General features: G+C 35.9%; 2 protein-coding genes across 8 annotated transcripts in view; both read right to left on the minus strand.

Moving 5' to 3' along the window:
- The window catches only part of mcf2 (MCF.2 cell line derived transforming sequence), a 28,504-nt gene extending 24,556 nt beyond the window's left edge, over nucleotides 1–3,948 (minus strand). For all 3 annotated transcript variants that reach the window (XM_015381935.1, XM_015381934.1, XM_015381936.1), the window contains exon 1: nucleotides 3,455–3,948. In XM_015381935.1, coding sequence (XP_015237421.1) covers nucleotides 3,455–3,569 — 115 coding nt within the window. In that variant the 5' untranslated portion in view covers nucleotides 3,570–3,948. The remainder of the gene's footprint in view (nucleotides 1–3,454) is intronic.
- Nucleotides 3,949–4,694: 746 nt separating this feature from the next.
- Nucleotides 4,695–20,012, minus strand: part of atp11c (ATPase, class VI, type 11C) — a 59,198-nt gene continuing 43,880 nt past the window's right edge. Inside the window, exons 19-31 of one of the 5 annotated variants that reach the window (XM_015381959.1) lie at nucleotides 19,087–19,353; nucleotides 18,436–18,607; nucleotides 18,248–18,350; nucleotides 18,003–18,148; nucleotides 17,745–17,804; nucleotides 16,565–16,692; nucleotides 13,850–13,985; nucleotides 13,693–13,758; nucleotides 13,472–13,575; nucleotides 13,216–13,372; nucleotides 10,307–10,415; nucleotides 8,398–8,429; nucleotides 4,695–8,120 (exon numbers count right to left, since the gene is read on the minus strand). In XM_015381959.1, the coding sequence (XP_015237445.1) occupies nucleotides 10,311–10,415; nucleotides 13,216–13,372; nucleotides 13,472–13,575; nucleotides 13,693–13,758; nucleotides 13,850–13,985; nucleotides 16,565–16,692; nucleotides 17,745–17,804; nucleotides 18,003–18,148; nucleotides 18,248–18,350; nucleotides 18,436–18,607; nucleotides 19,087–19,353 (1,444 nt within the window). In that variant the 3' untranslated portion in view covers nucleotides 4,695–8,120; nucleotides 8,398–8,429; nucleotides 10,307–10,310. Of the gene's footprint in view, nucleotides 8,121–8,397; nucleotides 8,430–10,306; nucleotides 10,416–11,203; nucleotides 11,295–13,215; nucleotides 13,373–13,471; nucleotides 13,576–13,692; nucleotides 13,759–13,849; nucleotides 13,986–16,564; nucleotides 16,693–17,744; nucleotides 17,805–18,002; nucleotides 18,149–18,247; nucleotides 18,351–18,435; nucleotides 18,608–19,086; nucleotides 19,354–20,012 lie in introns of all 5 variants that reach the window. The other 4 variants (XM_015381961.1, XM_015381963.1, XM_015381960.1 and 1 more) reach the window with 4 other exon arrangements.

The raw sequence follows: 20,012 nt of genomic DNA on the forward strand, positions 1-20,012 counted from the left end.
TATATATATATATATATATATATATATATAAATACTGAACATTAGTTAAGTTCTTTTTCTCCTTAGTCCTCCTTGTCCCTGATTATGTTTAAATCCATTCAATATACAATTTATTATAAAACAAGTGACAAAAAATGTTTTTATAATATTCAAAGCTCTACTTGTATGTACTTTAAGGTTTTGTTTGTAATTTGATATAATATGAAAAAGTCAAAATGATAATATTTTTTTTACCACATAAAAGAAATAGGTTGTGCTGTTGTTATAGGCGTTTTCTCCTAGGAAATGTTTGACCACGACCTTTTCAGATGACATGCAGGACTCTGTAGGACAGAGAGCGCAAATGAAAGTCAAACAAGCTCTGTTTGCTCTTTGGTTCTTACAAACAGAAAAAAAATAAAGGTTTGTCGGTGTGGATGGAAACAGTGATTTCCTTCAGACAATCCCTTCAGTGTGCTTACAAAGCTAAGGGCAGAAAGCTTATCTCTGTTGTACAAACAATGATAACCATCGACACTAATTTCATCACACGGTACACCTCTAACAAGCACTATAGAACTTGACTATTTTCCATAAAATAAAGTATGTTTTTGTTAAAATCAAGGGTAAAAGAAAATGAAAATATGAGTCAACACTTCCATAGAAAACAATGGGGTGTGTGAATCATCAATTGCTAAAGTGTTAAAGCCTAATAAAGCATAACTTCTGCATGAGTTTTAAATCAGGTAATAAAAAAAATAATCACTAAACTATGTGCAAGTAAACCCTTTACTTTCAGTCCCCTCAAATAAAGATCTTGGAGAAGAGCGTCCAGGACAGTAAATGTAAGTGAAACATGTGTGTAGAGAGGATATGGAGGGAACAAACCCAGAAATACTGTGTCAAATCTGATTTCACAGACACCAAAAAAAGAAGACCCTCTTAATCCTTTGTGAGGTAAGCAAGATGCTCTCTCTCTCTCTTGCACACACATATTTTCACAGAATGATGAAGCCAAGCCTCATACTGCTTTTAGGTCATGAGGTTTTTTGCTAAATGAAGCTTTAAATGCTTAGGGATTAGACTGGTTTGTGACAGGATTCTGGTGGAAATATGGGGAGGAAAAAAGCCTGTTTCCACATCCTAGGATGCAGTACATTTAGCTGGATTGGTTTTAGATAAGGAAGGCCAGTCTATGTAAGGGGTAAGGATGCTTTTAATTGTAAGTTCTAAAGACCCTCATCCAAAAAAAAAAAGAAACCCTTAAAGCATTTTTCAAGGATTTTGTCTTTATACTCTTATAATCTAATAGCAATGCCTGCAGCAGTGCATGCATTGTGTTCTATTACATATTGTATTCTTAGTGACATTTAACTGCCAGATTCTTTTTTACTATTTTGTTTTTGTTTGTTTCTTTGGAAAAGTGTCACAAAAGATATAACACCATGAATTGTAAAATCAGTTCAGGGGCCCACATTAATATGCATAGTTTTACTTTTTTCAATAGGTTGAAGATCTGATAGACCTAAGCTTAAAGGTTTTGAGAGTTTGTCTGCAAGAAAACATTTTTTCTACAATTTTTTTATTTGTCATTTCTATAAAGCTTAGTTTTTTTTTCTTTTAATTTTGAAATTCTGAAAGATAAAAAAAAATGTAATGATTAGCAACATTTTCATATTGGTTATTGTGTTAAACCAAGCTTATCTTTTTACTATAGTGTTTTCAAATGGTCAATCAGCACTTCAAAATGACTACATTCCCATTCAAAGAAGCAAACACTAATCCTTCAGGTAGATACTTTCTAGATTGCAATACGGATTATAAGATTAAATTTATTAGTATGAATGTAGAAGAGCTTATCAATTATATATTGGTTCAACTAAATCTTTGGTCTCCCAATATTTTTTTTTGTTGGCACACCTTAGAACACTGAACTATTTTCTATTATGGTATGTTGATATATATAATAGTTTTCAAATAAGAAAAATCTACCAAAAACAACCCGATCCTGTGTAAAACTATAAATGTCTAAATAATGATTTAAGGTCATTCTAAGTAAACAGATTTGTCTTTCAGTTACGTTTCTCTAGTCAGGTCCATTTAAGAACTTGTCTGATTAAATGGAGATGAGCAAAGAATTTTGAACACCATTATATTACCTAAAATTTAAAAATAAACTTAAAATATATGTATTGATGAAGTTGAGAAACAATTGCTCTAAAATTAACCAGTTTGGAAACAACATTATCCACAATTGAAGACCACCTGGAACACTGAGGAGACTTCCAAGGAGTGACCAGCCAACCAAAATGAATAGACTAATTCAGGCCATCACAAAAACTATAATATCTAAACTGCAGGGCTCATTTTCCTTGACAAAAGTTAGTGTTAATAATTTAACAACTAGAAAAAGATACTAGATTGGGGAAACTTTTTAATATGTAAAGCATTGCTAAAAGCAAACCTCTTTACGATACCAAGAGTTGGTAATATTCTCAGTAGACTTATGAGAAAAATGTTTCCAGTTACATCTGCTGTAAAACTAACATTATTTTAGAATCAGAGGGTCCTATTAACAGTCAAACTTTGTGATGATTGGATGACGATCAGGGAGTCATAAACAGAGTGACACACTGAGACAGATTGAACCATAATTTATGGTCTTAAAGTGTCTTTTACAATCAACAATTTTGCTATGCAGCAAGAAAATGATCCAAAACACAACTACAAGTTAATCTCTGATACACAACCAGTTACTGCAAACAATTTAATTACATAATCAAATGACTTCAGTCATTTTGTATATTTTTGTTATTTTATATATTTTGTAATTATTAAATAATCTCAAGCATAAAGTGTGGAAATTTGTTTATCAATGTGCATTCCTTTAGAATAGGGGAGATTAGGATGAGAAATATAAAATTTCAATTCTCAGCAGTCAAATCCACACCAGCTTCAACCAGCAGTAAACATCAACAGAGGTGAACATCCATCAGCAAGAATTTGAAGATTGTATAATATATCACTCTGTCCTTTATTTTTGATTGTAAAGCTAAACAGCTTTGCCAAGTAATAAAACATATTGACCTACTTTTAAAAGTACAATAAATTCTTAACAATACAGGCTAGATTAACTTCAGTTATAGTGATCTAAAATCTACTCTACTGAGCTTCCAGCCTAAATCATTTCTATAGATTGAAAAGGTATCCATCTGTGGGTGGCTTAAAATAGCTGCCATAATCCCAGTGATGGCCCACTGCTGGAGCAAAGCAGCAGGAAGTACATCAATAATACTGAAGCTGCACATCTAGTTACCTCCTCTCAGATGGTAAACTAGGCTGAGCTGTGTTGCAGTAGGCCTTTTTTTTTTGGAATGCACAGAGGAATGTAAAGTTTAGAAAAAGGGGTTAGGTGATATAAACATTACACTGAAATGTCAGAAATAATTTATCATGCCAGCATCATGTTACTTACGCTGTAGGGTGCTCTGCAGCTGGGAGCCGGCCTGCAGAAGGCAACGGTAGCTCTCCATCTCCTCCTTAGACTCTTTGCCCAGCTCCCTCTCCTCCTGCAGTGAGGCCGGGCCCATTCCCTTTATTGCTGTCACAGAAACAGACTGAAATAACGGTTTGCTTACAGCAATCTGGGGTTCATATCCTCTTCAGAGCGGTCCAGCCTTCCATAATACAACTTTATAAGAATTAGAGGTACTCGAACAAAAAAAACCCATGAAGTTTTGGAGGCCTGAGATCCAGATGGGGACAGCCTCCTGAGGTTCTCGACCTTGAAGCTGCAGACTGCCTCCACATTACATCAGAGCAGAGCTGTCCTCACATCAACACAACAGCAGCAGTCCGTTGACCTGTCACTGCCCCAACTGGGTGTGATGTCTTTTTCTCCCCGCGTTAATGGACACCAGAGTCGACAGTGTGTCCTGCTCTCAGCAGCAGTTAGCTGCTTAAAAACAAACAGAGCTCCATCTGGCCACGGCTGTCGGTCCCTTCCCCTCCCCTCTCTGAGTGTTAGTAGTGCGTCAGCTCTGCACCATGCAAAGCTCAAGAGTCTGCTGCTGACCCACTGCCAGCTCCCTCCCTATTTTTCCCCTCCTTACACTTCTACTTTTTTTAAAGCTTCACTGTTAACAGACTAAGTTAATCATCAGTTATTTTGCTTTATTATATAAGATATACCCACATAAAGATTGACTGTTATAAATAAAATCCTTCTCCCCTGCCAACAAGTTGACCCATGTGAAACACAGCCTTTAATACACAGAAATCCCATTCAAAAGCACAGAACAAATAAGAAAGGCTGTCATTGTGTGCATACAGCTACTGAGAGCCTTTCTCAGCCGAACTCCCCACTGCTCAACCCACATCATAACTAAATGGATCAGCAGTCAGCAACGCTGCACAAACTGAAGAGGAGAAAATACAGATGTATGTAAATCCCCACTTTCAGGCTGGAGGTTTTCTTCTGAAGCCACAGAAGGAGCAGCAGGACTGCAGCCACTCAGCTGATCCAGCTTAGCCTCTCTGCCATCTCATTACTGAGCAGCTGCTCAGGCTTGTTGCAACCCTGCGCACACACACACACAACCAGGAATCTTTGCACCAAACTAAAATTGCTGATGCATCATTTGCTGGGAAAAGGAAAAAAAACAAAAGCGCAATGTTTCTTTAAAACTTTCAACTTTATTACATAAAATCTTTAGGTTTTAGATATTTCAAAGATGTACATTCAGCTTGGAGGTACCGAGTGGTGAAGCTGGAGACTGAGAAGGCTGGAGGTGGCAAGGAATCCCTGCCCGTGGTGCCTGAAAGTGTCCACGTCCACAGAGCCTCTAACGCTCCGTTTTTTTTCTTTAAAAAAAGTGGCTCCAAAAAGTTGCATTAAAAATACAATCCATTCTTTTTAACATTTCATTTAGACAGGCAAAATATTAGATTCATATGTAAGCTCTTAAAATAGCATTTGAGAAGTCGTTTAAAGGTTACTCATTTGTTAAAGCAGGCAGCCCCATCTATCACCACCTTTTACTTAAAGTATCTTCTGTGCCATGGAGTCTAGAAAGTATATGGCAACTGAAACAACTCCAAATTCACACCCTACACATGTGTCTGGTTAAGATTTTCCATTCCATTGCTTTTGTCATAGTAAGAATCTGATGTTTAAAAAAAAAACAAAAAAAAAATCACACTGTTAGACTGTTGCAAGTGTTCGGAAACAAATCAGAAGCAGTTATCAGTTGCACATAGATGATAGAGTTCTGGTTAGAAGTTTACACACATCTGTATGAACGTAATTTATTTTGGACTCAAGTTTACATTTAAACTTTTTTCACTCAAGATTAACATTTAAAAATACAAGAGCAGCCCTCTCACTAAAATCTTGAGAGATGTGTTTTAGTAGTTCCAAGTAAACAACAGGCTCCTTTGAGTCATAAAAGCTTTTGATGCAAGTTTAATTGTATTTGTTGACATGTTTGACCTCCTTCAAAAGTGTTGATTTCAAGGCAAGATCATATTGCACCCAATATATCTCAAATGTGATTAAGTTTATGAGCTAGGCTAGAGGCCTGTTCTATCAGTTATTTATTTTAAGAGAAACCAAAGAATTTAATTTAAGCATTTTTGGCAACTAATGTAATAAAAAACAAAACCCAACTGCTATAATCAACTATCACTATGTTTTGTAGATGTTTAACTTTATTCCTTCAAATATAAGTTTGATAAAACTATTTTGTCTTGTCTAAATTCTCGATTCTGACCTTTTTCTAGCATCACACATTTTTCTGTTTTGTGACAGTGACCTTGGATTTCAGTTCCCATTTGATAGGTTTAATTTTTGGTGGCAAGAATCACTTTTCTTCAACATCCATTATACTTCCTGAAGGAGCCTCTCTGAGCCTTTACCTCAGTTTCACAAAAATAATCTACTTGCTACCCATAAAGCAGGGGATATATTTGGAAACCAAGTAATATTTTAACTTTAAGTTGTTAAATATCCAGCTAGAATAAAACTAGTAGCTTGAAATGAATCCAAAGGTAATACTGAAGATGGGAATTTGGTATGAGACACAAATCTCAATATTACCTGTGATGTCTGCATACACTTGAACAAATGGGTATAATTTTATAGAGGAAATGAGAAGCAAACTGAAAGATTTTTGGTACCATTCTTTAAAGTGCAAAGTCTCTCAACTCATGAACCTTAATTTTGTATTGAAATTTTAATGTAGATGCACACATTTCACTCTAGACATTTTCAAAGCCTCTAATTAAAATCACCTTCATGCCAATTATAGGTGTATGTAAACTTATGGACAGGACTCTACTTTAAGAAAGGAGATAAGAACCATCTCAGATTTATTTAGGGAATTTTGGAGCCTACTGGGAAGGGGCTGCCTGTTTTTTTTTTGTTTTTTTTCAGAACATCACAGACTGATGAATGGGGTTTATGTGGTCTAAAGCTCAATCTGGATTAAAACACTCCCCAATGTTTTAACCCAGTGGCACACTCCCAATGGCACAACGCTTAACATTCTCTGAATAATATAAAGGTACATGTAATAAAAATATAACCTTTATGAGTAAAGTTACACTTAATAAATATGCAAGATATATTTGATATGATTACAGGAGAAATTAAAATATTTCACAAAAAAAGTATCAAAGTGTCTTAAATCATGTATCTGGATGGAATGTATAAAGAACAACAGATGAGAAGTTAAAAGAGGAGAAAAGGTGAATAGTTAATGCTATCAGCATCTCACAGTGACCCAAAGATATGCCGATTCTGCAGCTCAGCTCACAGAGCCATTTTACAACCGAAATTCATCTAAGGAGACAAAATAAAAATGCTGAGCAATAATTACAATTAACTTAGACTTAATCTGTAGATTTTCGTTTCATTGGTTATTGGTTTTTCTAATCTCTAACCCATAGTTTATGCATGTGGGTTCAGGTAAAATCAATGTGGCTAAATTCACAATGAAGAAACCAGTTTCCTAAATAGTGCAGAAAACGTCATAATGACCCGAATCAACAAAGTTCAAGTAAACCTGGGCTTCTTTACACACAGGCATTTGTGGCTAATCTCATCCAAAACATTCTATAAAACAAAGCCACACACGTATGCAGGCAGGCCTGACACCATAAGGCCACACTTTGTGGACGCAACCTGATCATTTTGGCTTTTTAGCCGATGTTCACATACATCTCTAAGCTATGCACACCACCGCACATTTATTACATTTCTTATCTCATAATGAAATCTTAAATAATCTGACGCTGGAAGATTTAAGCTCATGGTCCAAGTAATGCTTCGTTACTGGGGCACACTTTAATTCTTTACACTAACATGTTCCCACAAAAACACTTTTTGGACTGAGTGGTAACATTTGATCCCTCTGTTAACTTAGCATTCAAAATAGATATCAGATTTATAGCAAAAACAAAGAAATAATCAAAAAAACGATTTTAACAGTCTGTGTGCTGCTTTCAGCTGCACTGATATCACATTTAGTAATGTTTCATCTGGAATGATTTGGATCTGTAGATGTGAAAATATCTTAAGATTTACATGAAAAAACAAAGAAAAAGAGAAAATATATTGCAGAAATACAAGTGCAGCAATAAGGTTTAAATAAAAAGATTTGTAAAAGAGTGACTAAATACCAGAGAAGTGTATTTTCTGTAGCCTTCATGCAGATGTACCATTCTTGGAGTGGATATTACAGCTGCTTGATGAAACAAAGTAGTTAGCTACTGGCAAGGCAGCTTTTATATGTAAGCGGATATCAAAAAAGGAAAAGGAAGAAGGTTCATGCCCATAGTCTTAATTTTTTTTTTTTTTTTTTTATAAAATATACTGGAGCACTGCTCTGCAGGCATGCGTTGTGCAGGTGACTGGGCAAAAAAAAGAAAGAAAAAGAAATCAAAACTGTTTAACCGCGCCCCAAAGTCATTACATTTCTGAGATCTTTTCAATCCTCTTAAAAAATGGTCTTGTCTTGTCTTTGAAGTTGCTTTAGGCATGAGAGAAAATCCCAATGAGGAGCATTTTGGAGGCGTGACCAGGCTGCCTTTCATTCGCGCTCCTTCAGGTGCTTGTAGGAAAGTGGTGTGACAGCATTCACCTGGAAACAGCACAGGAAGACACACTTTCAATGTGTTAATCATAAGCTGGAGAGGACGGAGGACAAAACAGTGTCTGCAAAGGAGCTTAAATCACCAGAGATATTACAGTGATCAGCAACAAAACAACAAACACAAAAGCTTACATGATTAAAGCTTTCTCACCACCGACAGTTGACAGATATTAGTAAGGAAAATATCCCATTTCCCCCAATAAGCTGATTTGTTCAAGCTCAGCAGGCAGATTTAAACACAGTTACTGCTTTCTCTAGACTTTACCTGGAAGGTTGTAGGAGCTCACCCTCTGCCAGCTACAGGGAGAATAAAAGCCACGTTAAAAGTGAAAAAAATTGCAAGGAGTTGTAGGCTACTACTGGGCAGCATAAGCATTGGTGAATAGTGGTGGTTATGTGTGACCAGTCACCGTAGCATATCCTCAGGGGCCAGACAAATTATTAAGCACATCTCATATCAATTCACTATATTTTTTTATTGCCCTCCCAGATTATTTACTCCCCTGGATTTTTCAGTTACAATCATCAATATACGCTATTGGAATTTTGTGTGAAAGACCATCTCAGAGTTATATAGGGCTGCAAACTAGAGAAACTTCAACATGGCTTTTCAACTTTTGTACAAATAAAAAAAGAAAACTGTGGCATGTACAGTATACATATTCTAGCATTTTTTTATTGTCATTACACTGTCACAAGTACAGAGAAACAAAATTAACTCTCTGCATTGTGCGGCGCCTCACCTCAGGATTCCAAGCATAATGCCCAATGCACAATGCCAAAGCAGGCATTAGCTTTAATGCCTAGGGACCCAGCTGAGATACGAACCCAGGCTTCCTGTTTGCAGGATGGATGACTTACGACTTGCTAGCCAGCCGCAATTTGATCAAATTTGGCTTTCTTCCTGCTGCTCAAATAAAAGTTTGATTTAGGAAGTATATGACTATAGCAGTCATTTTCTGTCCTGCAAATATATTCTCACTGCTGACATGTAAAACTCCTCCAGAACTACTATTGGTCCTATGCACTTATGACATGTTGAGCACTTTCAGATGGCAGTGCCATCAGTGCTCTGGGTGATGTTTAAAATATGTTTTAGATCTACTTCTAAAATTAATTAAACTATATTCCTGACTCACCAGTTGTCCAATGATGTTCTCTAACAGACTGTGAACGATATAATAGTGTTAGCTCTGTATTGTATAAAGACAATACCGAACTAACATTACACTAAGACGGCAAATCGTTTCAGATGACTTGGAGGTACCATAGTGAAGGGGGCTGAATACCACATGTTTCTGATTTTACTTGTACACAAAAATGTAAACAAAAAAACCATATATTTTTTTTGTTCCACTTGAAAAATAACACATAGCACATAAGTTTGTGCTTGAAACAAGACAAGAGTGTTACACAATGTAGTCAGTATAAATGCTTTTGCAAAGGTTTGTAAATGCGTTTTTTGTAGTCATTTTATCCAACTTTGCTTGTAATTTAGATGTCTGCTCCCTGTAATGCAGTCGGGTTTGTAGGCTGTGGTTGTGTCAGTGTAATTGCATGCAACAAACACAAGTCAGCAATCAAAACTGCATCGTTTACTGAAAATAATTTAACAAAATAAGTATGAAAAGCATAACGAGGATGCCTTAACCGAATGAACAAACTGCAATGTCACAAACAGCACATGAACGCTGGATAGTGGAGAGGGAATAAGTAATAATCCAAGATCAGCCCTGTGGTTTTACACGAGATAGAAAGCCCAAATAAAGAAAATAAAACTTACAGGAAAAAACAAAAAGGAAGGACATAAGCACATGCAAAGGGAGGTTTTAGCCGTGCATCCAAAGGAAGGCAGAAAGGAGCATGTGTCTGTGCAGAAACGTGAGCCCAAAGATCCTACCATAGGTGAAAATAAAGGATAATTTAACCTCATCAACCACAAGTTTTGACACAAAACAACAGAGATGTAAAAAGTGAGTCACTTCAGCCAGCCTATTTCGGCTTTACACAGATGAGAAAGGAAAAAAGTGTTCTTAGTAATTGCAGCTTACACACCTTTTAGATTTTGATTTCTTATTAAAAATTTGGTGTTAAAAATCAAGATGGGACACTAGAAGGATTTAAAAAGGGATGAGACCCTGATTAGGTTGAATGCCCTAAAAGTGGGCTAGTACCTGTTTAAAGGACAGTATTGGATTCATCTGAAAAGGTTCGCATGAGCAGGGGCCTGGCTGAAGACTGGGGAGACAGGGGGCCCCCCACACTCGAATCAACCCGCTTTTTCTAGAAGGGTGAGGCAGAAGAGACTGTTGACTTCACTGCACCAGCAAGCACAAACATGCTTCTTTTTCCTCCATATTCTCCTCTGCTTGTACACTTACAAACATATAAGACAAACACGTTCACAATAGACTAAATATAGACAAATGGGCGGAAAATATTAGTCCTTCTGCCTTGGTGGACTAAAAATATCCTCAAGGCAAAAAACTCCAAAACCCTTTAATGAAACATTTAAATTTAAATCAACTGTCCATACGACTAAATTTGACAAAATAAAATGTATGAGATTAAACAAAAAGAGAAAAAAGCTGTCGGACTGGGTAGAGGATCCAGGATGAGGTTGCTGACTCGTGTCTCATGCAGTTGAGTTTAGGTGCTTTGAGGTGCTGCAGTCACCCAACGGGACATGCGGAGGCAGCAGGCACTGGAGCAGCACAGGTAGCTGGTAGGAGACACTGACTGATAAAGCTGGACAGACAAAGGATGAGGTGCTGACTTGCACACTCAGCACAGACTCCCCGTCCTACTCCACACTGAAGGAGGAGCTGGCAGCACACCCCTATGTATTAGAACTAATTCAAGGCTTTTGAATGCTTCTAAGCACTGACTGTAATTTAATTGTCCAACAGAGTGCGGACCATGAGCAAAATTTATAGAGGGCCAGCTTTAAATAATAAGGAGCCAGACAGTGGGAGAGGAAGGACACAGTAAGAAGGAAACAAGCAAGTTTCCGAGCAAACACAATCTTCAGAGTGAGAAGTTTGAGTGTCAACAGAGAGAAAATATGAGACCTCATTCGCTCCATGAGAAGCTGTGAGAGCTAGCTGTCTGAGAGAGCATGAAGATAGTAGAAGTCCCAGAGGATGGAAGGCGATGCTTCATCTTTGGGGAGGAAAGTACAGAGAGGAAGAAAGGGAAAATACCAGGGTGAAAGGTGAGAATGTGTGATATTGTAGAGGAGCTAGTTTGAGAAATAAAAAAAGTTAGCCAAGTAGGAGAACCGAGCGCTTTAACAGACAGGGAGGAAATCTGTTCAAACAGTAAAGAGAACAGTGCTACAAATAAAAAAAAATCTTTCATTTTCCATGTGTGAACTGAAACCTGGTTTATAATGGGAGGGAAACATGAAAAAAAAACTTACATAAAACATTTCCACAGCAGCAAATATAACCTGCTATAGTAGAAACCAAAGGCTGATAGGATGTAAATTGGAAAAACAGCAGATCTTTGGTCATTTACCTAAATCAAGCTTAAAAACCACAAACAAATAAGCACGTAATCATTGGTACTATAAACAAGAACAGTTAAATTTTATACCCAAATCTCTTTTCTCGTTTTCTACACAAGCTCTGATGTTTTAGAGTTTCTTTAATAGCCAAGCCTTACACAGGTAAAGTAAATCAATATACTATTAGAGGTACTTTACTGTAAACATTGATTTCATAAGGTTTATGTTGGAAAAGTTTGATTTGGAAAATTATGAAAAAAAAATACTGCTCTGCATCTGTGACCTGAAAAAGACGTCTACTTCAATTCTCCTAAATTGGGCTATTTTTTTATAAGTCACAAAAATCTTAATACTGAGATAAAAATGATAAAATAATTGCAATAATCACTATGTTGCAATGTCATAACGGCATCACAAATATTGTTTTTCAGCTATAAAATGCAACAATACAGCTATAAAATGCAGCTATAAAATGCAACAAAATTAATGAACCATCATGTTATAAAAAATAGTCATGAAGAATATTAGTACTCTTTTTAAATAACTGAAGGTGCAGTTATCTGCTGGCTCTTATCGGAAGCTCTGAGATTCAAGGGTCAGTTAATGTTTTTTCAAGTGATGCTTTTTCTTCTTTTTCTAAGGAATTCAATACATCCTTTGGGTTGTGGATGGCTCACAGCCACTCTATAGACTGTCCGATTTAGCTGACTTTACTACCCTCAAATAAAATAAAGTTGCTCATATCAGAGGGAAATAGAAGCTGGCATTAATAGTCTATAATTTCACAGGAGACAATTTTAACAATGTTGCTGCATCATAATCAAACATCCTCCATGGTTCGAAGTAAATTGTGCTTGTTGAACAAATTTTGAGATTTTACATCAGACATGTGGCAGCATCTACGATTGGTAAGTCGTTTTTCAAAATAATTCAAGTAACTCCTTGATGAAGCGGACTGATGGGATGTACTGCATGTCTAAATTGCTTGTATCTGCTCCTTGAAGATGTACTTAATGTAGTCAAGCAAACTTAGATTAATATGAGATATTTTTACTTTATGGAGGGGAAAATTGACTGGTAATTTCACAAAACCTCACTATAAGCTTTGATATGAACCTTTCACTATATGATAACAATAAATGACATGACCTACAGATATATCAACATCAAATGTCTTAAGCAGTCAAAAACATTCAATCTGTTTTACATCCTTGAATTGGTTGTTGTGTTTTAACAGAATAATCCAGAGAGGAAAGACAAACAAAGGTCAGAAGACTGTTGGAAGCCTGGTCTTAAAACAATTCTGAGAAGGGTGATAACATTTCATTTTAAGCTACAAGCTTACAAAACTTATTTATCAACACAAAAATAAATATTATGAAAGATCCCTAAAAAACATAAAGAACTGTATGCAGAACACATAAATAGATTTTAGTTATCTAAATAGTACTACAGTAGAGAATAACAGCTAACTTAATATACTTAAGCTTATAATGACTGCTAGGTGTGCCATTTAGTAAATGTTAGTTGTAAATTTAAAATCTCCTCATGTACAGAAGTGCCATTCAGATTTACCTGTCGTGCAAGGGGTCCACGGGGCTTGAAGAGCACCACAAACAGGATCTCTGGCAGTAGACTGAGGATTATGAGCAAGATGATGACCAACCATGCTGACACAGAGCTTAGCATGTTGGCGAACACAAAGTACAAACGCTGGTGCTTCAGGAAAGGCCTGTTGGAGGACACACGATTTAGATCACATCATTTTTAATTGGAAAAGTAGGGAAAGGTTGGCTACAGCAGAAACTTTTGTGTGTTTGTATTTTCTGACCATATTATTCCTCCCCAGAAGAAACTGAAAAACACATAAAATGCCAGGGAACCCCAAATTACAAAGTGGTTTATCCATGTCCAATACCGGGTGTCCAGTGCCAGCTAAAAGTAAGAAAAAAAAAACACTTAAGACAATATTCTTAATCCAGGTTTACAGGACTTTTTTATTTTAACTTGAATGGTTAAAGAGGTACTGTTTCGAACAATGCATATGCTTACCTTTAGAGTTACAGTGAAGACTAGCACGGTGAAAACAATAGTTCCATATGACCAGTTCCCAAAAACCTGGATTTAAATAAGAAACACAATGAGGTGAGAAGAAGGTACTGAATTAATTATTTTATCTCCCTTAAGTTTAGCCAGAGTGATATCAAACCTGGCCATTGTCCTGCAGAGCTGGGTTACTGAACAAAAAGCGAACACCAAAGAAGAAGACAAAGCCGTGGAAGAGTCCAAGCACAGTCCAGTAAAGGAATAGTTTCCACTGCAACATGGCGTTCTTCGCAATCTGCCTAAAATAAGCAGCAAAAAAACAATCACTTTGTAGAAACTCACAAAATGAACATGAAGTTCAGCATCTGTAGGACTGGATAAAAGTTATATTTTAAACAAGAATTGTGTGCACAAGATTTAATTTTTTGGTTTATATTTTTAAAATCCCCACAAGCTAAAATCTACATAAACTTTCTAGCTGGATTTTGACCACATGCTTTCTATTGCTATCAATGCATCCTCGTTATATTTCTGGCAGGATATTCAACACTATATATCAGTGCTGGAATTTGTCGCAGCTTCGCTTTTCTGAAGCGAAATCAGCTCTGATAGAACAAACTTTAATGAGGTTTAGGTCACAATAATCACATAGCCTACTTCTTTCAAAAGACCGCGTCACTTCTCTTTTTTTAAACCCATGTTTGCCAATTTCCTCCGATTTTGGTAGATTACACAGAACTGTCCACTTGCGGCTAGATTGTCTAAGCATAATGTCAATTTAAATATGAACAAAAAATGAATGACAGCATTAAATGGTAAAATGTTTACTGGCCTGTACTTGTATAGCGCTTTTTCAAGTCAGGAGACATGACCAAAGCGCATTACACTACATTCAGTCATTCACCCATTCATGTACACACTCACACACTAATGATGGCCTGTGTTAGAAATGGATTTTGCCTATCAAAGGAGAGATAAATTCTTCTTGGAACATTTGATTTCAGGGAATTAGCACTAATTTTTATTGCTGAAAATTGTATAACAATATTATTATCTTAAAACCATAGAATGGTCCAACCTTTCTTCATGAGCTTAACCACCACAGGCTCTACAGAAGTATATTTGGTGGGAATATTGCAATATTGTAATTCCAACTGTGAATAATTATATTGTAGTATACATGTAACATTATGCCTGGGTTTATTGTCCTCTTAGACCACCTAATTCTTTGAAATAGAAAAAGGAAATCTGGGAGACACAAAGGCTTAAGGCTGCCATAAAGTTGTGTTTTTAACAATCCTGTTATTTGTAGATTACTACTGACAAAGAACACCAAAAGAATGTAGTTATCCAAGAAATATGAGGTAATTGACCATGCTGACAGTAAAGAATGTTTGGAGAACCTAAGGCGTAATTAATATAACTCTGGAAAACTGCCCAACTTTCAAGCAAGACGGTGGTAGTAGAATGCTTAGGGATTAGGGTGTTACTGCCACTGGGGCAGTTTCTCTACAAAACGTACCATACAGAAACTGGATGGCAACAATTATGAAGGAGGACAATGCCTAAATTTATGGAAATATACTTGTTCCAATATCACTAAAAGCAAAGAACAATTTTTCAAATGGAAGTTTGAAAAATGTCTAAATGAAAACAAAAGCTTTGAGAGTAATTTATAACGTAAATGCACAAGTTAAAGCAACATTTTTTTCATATTTGTATTTTTATTCACTTTTATTTAGACTAACACACTTATTCCTTAATACTTTTAAATTTCTGATTCTATTTTTTTAATACTGGGTTTGAAGAAATATTTTTAAATGCTTCTTTTTTTTTTTTTTACATATAAAATTCTTTACAGTTCTGGGAGTGAGAGCCTCTAAAGGGTAGAGCAAAATTGCAATTCTGTTAAGAGTGTATAGGCAAGAGGGAATTTCTCTTTAAGAGGGAAGTTCACTTCATAGGTTATTTGTTTTAAATAATATTGGAACAAATTTCTCTCTATGACATATTTTAACTTAATCTCAAATCAAAAGCTAGGAGGTTTGACACTTGGCCGAAACCATATGCGCCAATGATACAAAAAACAAACCAAACACACCTGTTCTGGAATAAATAAAGCACGCTACTGAAGGAACCTTTAAATCCAGCACATCAAATTTAGACCATTGTTAAAAGCCTAGTTTGTTCTAGCAACCTAAAATTACATTTGTACCTCCATTTCTGATGAAGAATATTTAAAACAAACTTCCCAATTTTGCCATAAGTTATTGATGGCGACGGTAAGGATGTTTTTTTTTTTTCCATATCTCTTTTCCCTTCATCAAAATAATACTTCAGGTAGCCATATATATATATGTTGGTAACAGATTTAAGTTTTGGGATTCTCTAATGTTTTTGTTTGGTTTTACTATTAATCAAAAAAAGGAAATATTAAAGGTATAGTAGAGGAAGTTTCTTTTTCGGGTGGATCATTAAAATAAGTAGTCTTCTAACTGTCAATCTTTCTGGTGAAATGTCTATGCACTCTTCCCCATTTTACTTAACTGTGGTGAGTCTGACATAATGGAAAGATTGCAAATCTTCTTTTGTAAAGTCAACTTGTATGGGCGATGCAAGCATCAACTTTTAAACAGAGAGTGCACGAGGAGAAATATGCTTGTGCATGCTCTTGCACGCGTTTAATAGGCATTCCCTCTCGTGAGAGAGTACAGGGTTGTGCAAGTTCTTTTTTTTTTTTTAAGTGGAGAGGGCAGGTCTTTTAAAAAGTTTGTGAAAGTGCTCCAACATACCTTTAATTAATTGAAAAAACTCACACCAATATGATTGTATAGACATCCAACTAGAATTTATTTAAAGTGCAATATAACCAATTTACCTGTAGAGGGTAGAGTTTTCCAAGAGATCCTCAATGCCAATGTGTTGCTCCAAAAGGCTGTAAGCCAGGATGGGCATAGAGGTGAAGCAGATGTTGTACATCGTCAGATAGGCTGCATCATACAGGGGCTGGGAGGATGGGAGCAGGGGGAAGGGTAGGGTAAGGGGGAGAAGGAAGGGTGGGTCACTGGGGATTAATATGAAGGAGTAGGAAAAACTCACACCACCAATACCTCTTCAAGAGGCCATATAAGGAAGCTTACAGACAACTTTTCTAGGCCCATTAAAGATCTGTTTTTTGATCACAAGAGACAATCAGCAGTTATTATTTAAAGTAAAACAATCCAATAACTCCAAAACAAAAACATTTAGTTATAATAATCCTTGCATTTTTGATCCAAGTTTACCTAATATGTACAGGACACAGTAAAGGAACGCAGCCTATAACTATACCTAGCAATAACCTAACCAATATACAGAGGCATGATAAAAGGTTAACAGTTTGACAGATTTATTTAATTTTAGCGTTTATGTTTTATTTCAAACAAATTCTACCTTCAAAAATAATTTGGTAAAAATAATGGAATAATTTGTTGAGTGAAAAAGGTGCCAAACTGACCAAATGAAAAAATATATAATTTGGAGTTAAAGATTAACATACATATATATATATATATATATATATATTATTTCAGTCATCTGGGTTTTGGCAACTACAACAGGCTTGAATAAAATGCTACTGCACTTTGGCTCAGTTGTTTTGGATTGGTTCCGTCTACTTCTACCCAGGGGTCACTGGCAATTCTGAGAGCTCACAGTTGAAACCACAACTCTAGTCATTTCAAATGCAAGATTCAGGAAATGGCAAAACTCCTGGATAAACATCAAACATATCCTCAAAACCTGAGCAAATGTATTGCCTTAAATAAAAAACAAAAAGTAAAAACAGGAAATCTTGTAACGGCAAAAATACTTTTTCACAGCACAAGTGCTCTGTGCTGTTCCCATAAATTCTGTTTTACCTTTCTTAGTCATGCAATTCATAAATATCTGAGAACACGAACATCACTGTCAGGCTTCACAGGGTAAATGGGAGAGTGTTATTTAAGGGGAAACGGGCTCAGTCACCTTTAATGCTTGGCACATTTTCTCAAGTTCATTGTTGCTATGAAAAAACTCACTTGCTGGGAGAAGCCACAGAAGAACTGGAACAAAAACTGAGGTAAGATGAAGCAAAGATTCTGTGGATAAAAGATAAACACATTGTCATAAATGCAGTGTAATTTCTACCCGTATGCTTTATCTTCTATAAAATTCCTTGAAAAAAAGGCAATTGGTCAATTAATTATCCCATTTATTTGGTAAATACAAACCCTGCATAAATAGAAGTTAAGCAGTGAGTCAGAAAAATAAAAAGGAAAAATATCATTTTTTCTTACCTTGTAGAAGAAGTATTGCACCAGATGCGCAATGCGAACATAGTAAAGATGTCCATGAGCCAACAGAAGTTTCTTGAGGTGCTTGAGTTTGGGGATAGCATAATCACTGTTCTTTACTGCCTGTCGACCTTCTTTACCTTTAATACCTGAAAAAAGCATATTTAAAACAAACAAAAAAATTATTAATTATCAAAAGTAACTTAGATTTAAAGGGTACCTTCACCACATTTAAACTGATTTCTTACCAATGCCAACATGAGCTTCCAAAATCATGCTGACATCATTTGCTCCATCACCAATGGAGAGAGTAATTGGGCTGCCTTTAGAGTTCTTCACCAGTTTTACAATCTAAAGATGGAGGAACACAGAGAGTTATGTTTTAAAAAAGGCCCACTGCAAAAGTGATAAATCGAGTTAAATGAAATAACCTGACCTGAGCTTTCTGCAGAGGGGCCATGCGGCAGCATAGCACAGAAGTACAGTTCAGACAAATCTGCAGGAAGAGGTTCTTGTAGCGGCTGGAGTTGGATTCAGAGCTGAGCACCATCGATAAAGAAGCTCCGTCAATGATAAAACCATAATCGTTGCTGGCTACAGACCAACTCCTACAACACAGAATTAGGAATGAGTTAGAACTCCTAAAAGAAACATTATCCTTATTTGAAAATGTCTCAGTAAATGTTTAAGTCATTTTAAATCATTCACATTTTCTCACTTTATTGCACAAGTACAAACCTGAGGATATTTATTTAAGATTTAAAAGAGATTGAAACACCAACTTGTGTTCAACTGTAGATCAGAAATCTTGAAGGTAAATGCATTAAAAGGGGAGCCTTAGAACAACTTGACTGGGGGGCTGAATACAGATACACATTTCACCTTTTTATTGTCTTTACAAACTGGTTTTTGTTATAAAACTAATTGTTAATAAAGTTGAATGTAGATTGACTTTTGAGTATTTGGTTACATTTATATTGCAAATTCTCCTTCTCAATGTCAAAGCAAGCTGTCAGTGATCTAGCTCCATATTTTGGATGGGAAACTTGTCTATAAAGTTTAGTTTTTGTCATGGCATAGTACCAACCTGGTTATTCCTAATCTTACTGGTGGGGCATCTTGAAAAGCTTTCTTATGGTACTCCAGTAGAAGTTCAAGAAGTCTATCCTCTCGCCTCCCTCCTCCCTCCTCTAGAGTGCGCAAGGTTAGCTCAAGCAGTTCTGTGTTTTTCTTAAACAATCCACAAGCATAGCAAGTGGATTTGGCCGTCTCCATCTTGTCACCCGTTAGCACCCAAACCTTCATGCCTGCTCCCTGCAGAGCTTCCATAGTCTGTGCTGCCTCCTCCTGCAGCCTTTGGGTAAAAGAAAAAAAACAAAAAACAAGTCAAACATTAGTTTTATCCATTCAATTTGTGAATAGGATACACCTTTATAATACAGCATATTAACATTACTATTTAGAGAACTTTAATGTTGGTGTAAAATATACGGAGAGAAAAAAGTGTTTTGTCTCTTGGTCTTAGAGGATCATTGGAACTAATCATTGGGATTGTTGGGATTTTAGTGCAAAAAAGGCTTGAAAATTCATATTTTACAAAACAATTCATTAATTTGTAATAATTGATTAAACAGATATAAAAAATCAATGACCATAAATGGACATTTTTGTTTTCATAATTTTCCCAAATATTTTTCTTTTAGATGTATTTTTTATTCTCATCATAGGATGTGACTTCCTATGCTTTGTGAGCCAGGTTATGATATCATTTCTTGGCTCCTTCTTAATAAAAATGTATGTATTATTGCTCTATACTAGTGCTCAAAGGAAAACAAATATCTTAATAGTTTGAAAATATTTGATTGTGGAGGACTGAATAATCCACATGGTGGCAGTGTAAGTTGATAAAGGGCTTATAAAGGGGTCAAACAAAAATCAACAGAAGAAACCCATAAATGTTACAAAACATTATGTTCAATGCTGGTATTTACAACTTTTAAAATATCCTATATA

Source organism: Cyprinodon variegatus, unplaced genomic scaffold (genome assembly GCF_000732505.1).
Source record: "Cyprinodon variegatus isolate N-32 unplaced genomic scaffold, C_variegatus-1.0 Scaffold245, whole genome shotgun sequence".
NCBI classification, from domain to species: Eukaryota; Metazoa; Chordata; class Actinopteri; order Cyprinodontiformes; family Cyprinodontidae; genus Cyprinodon; species Cyprinodon variegatus.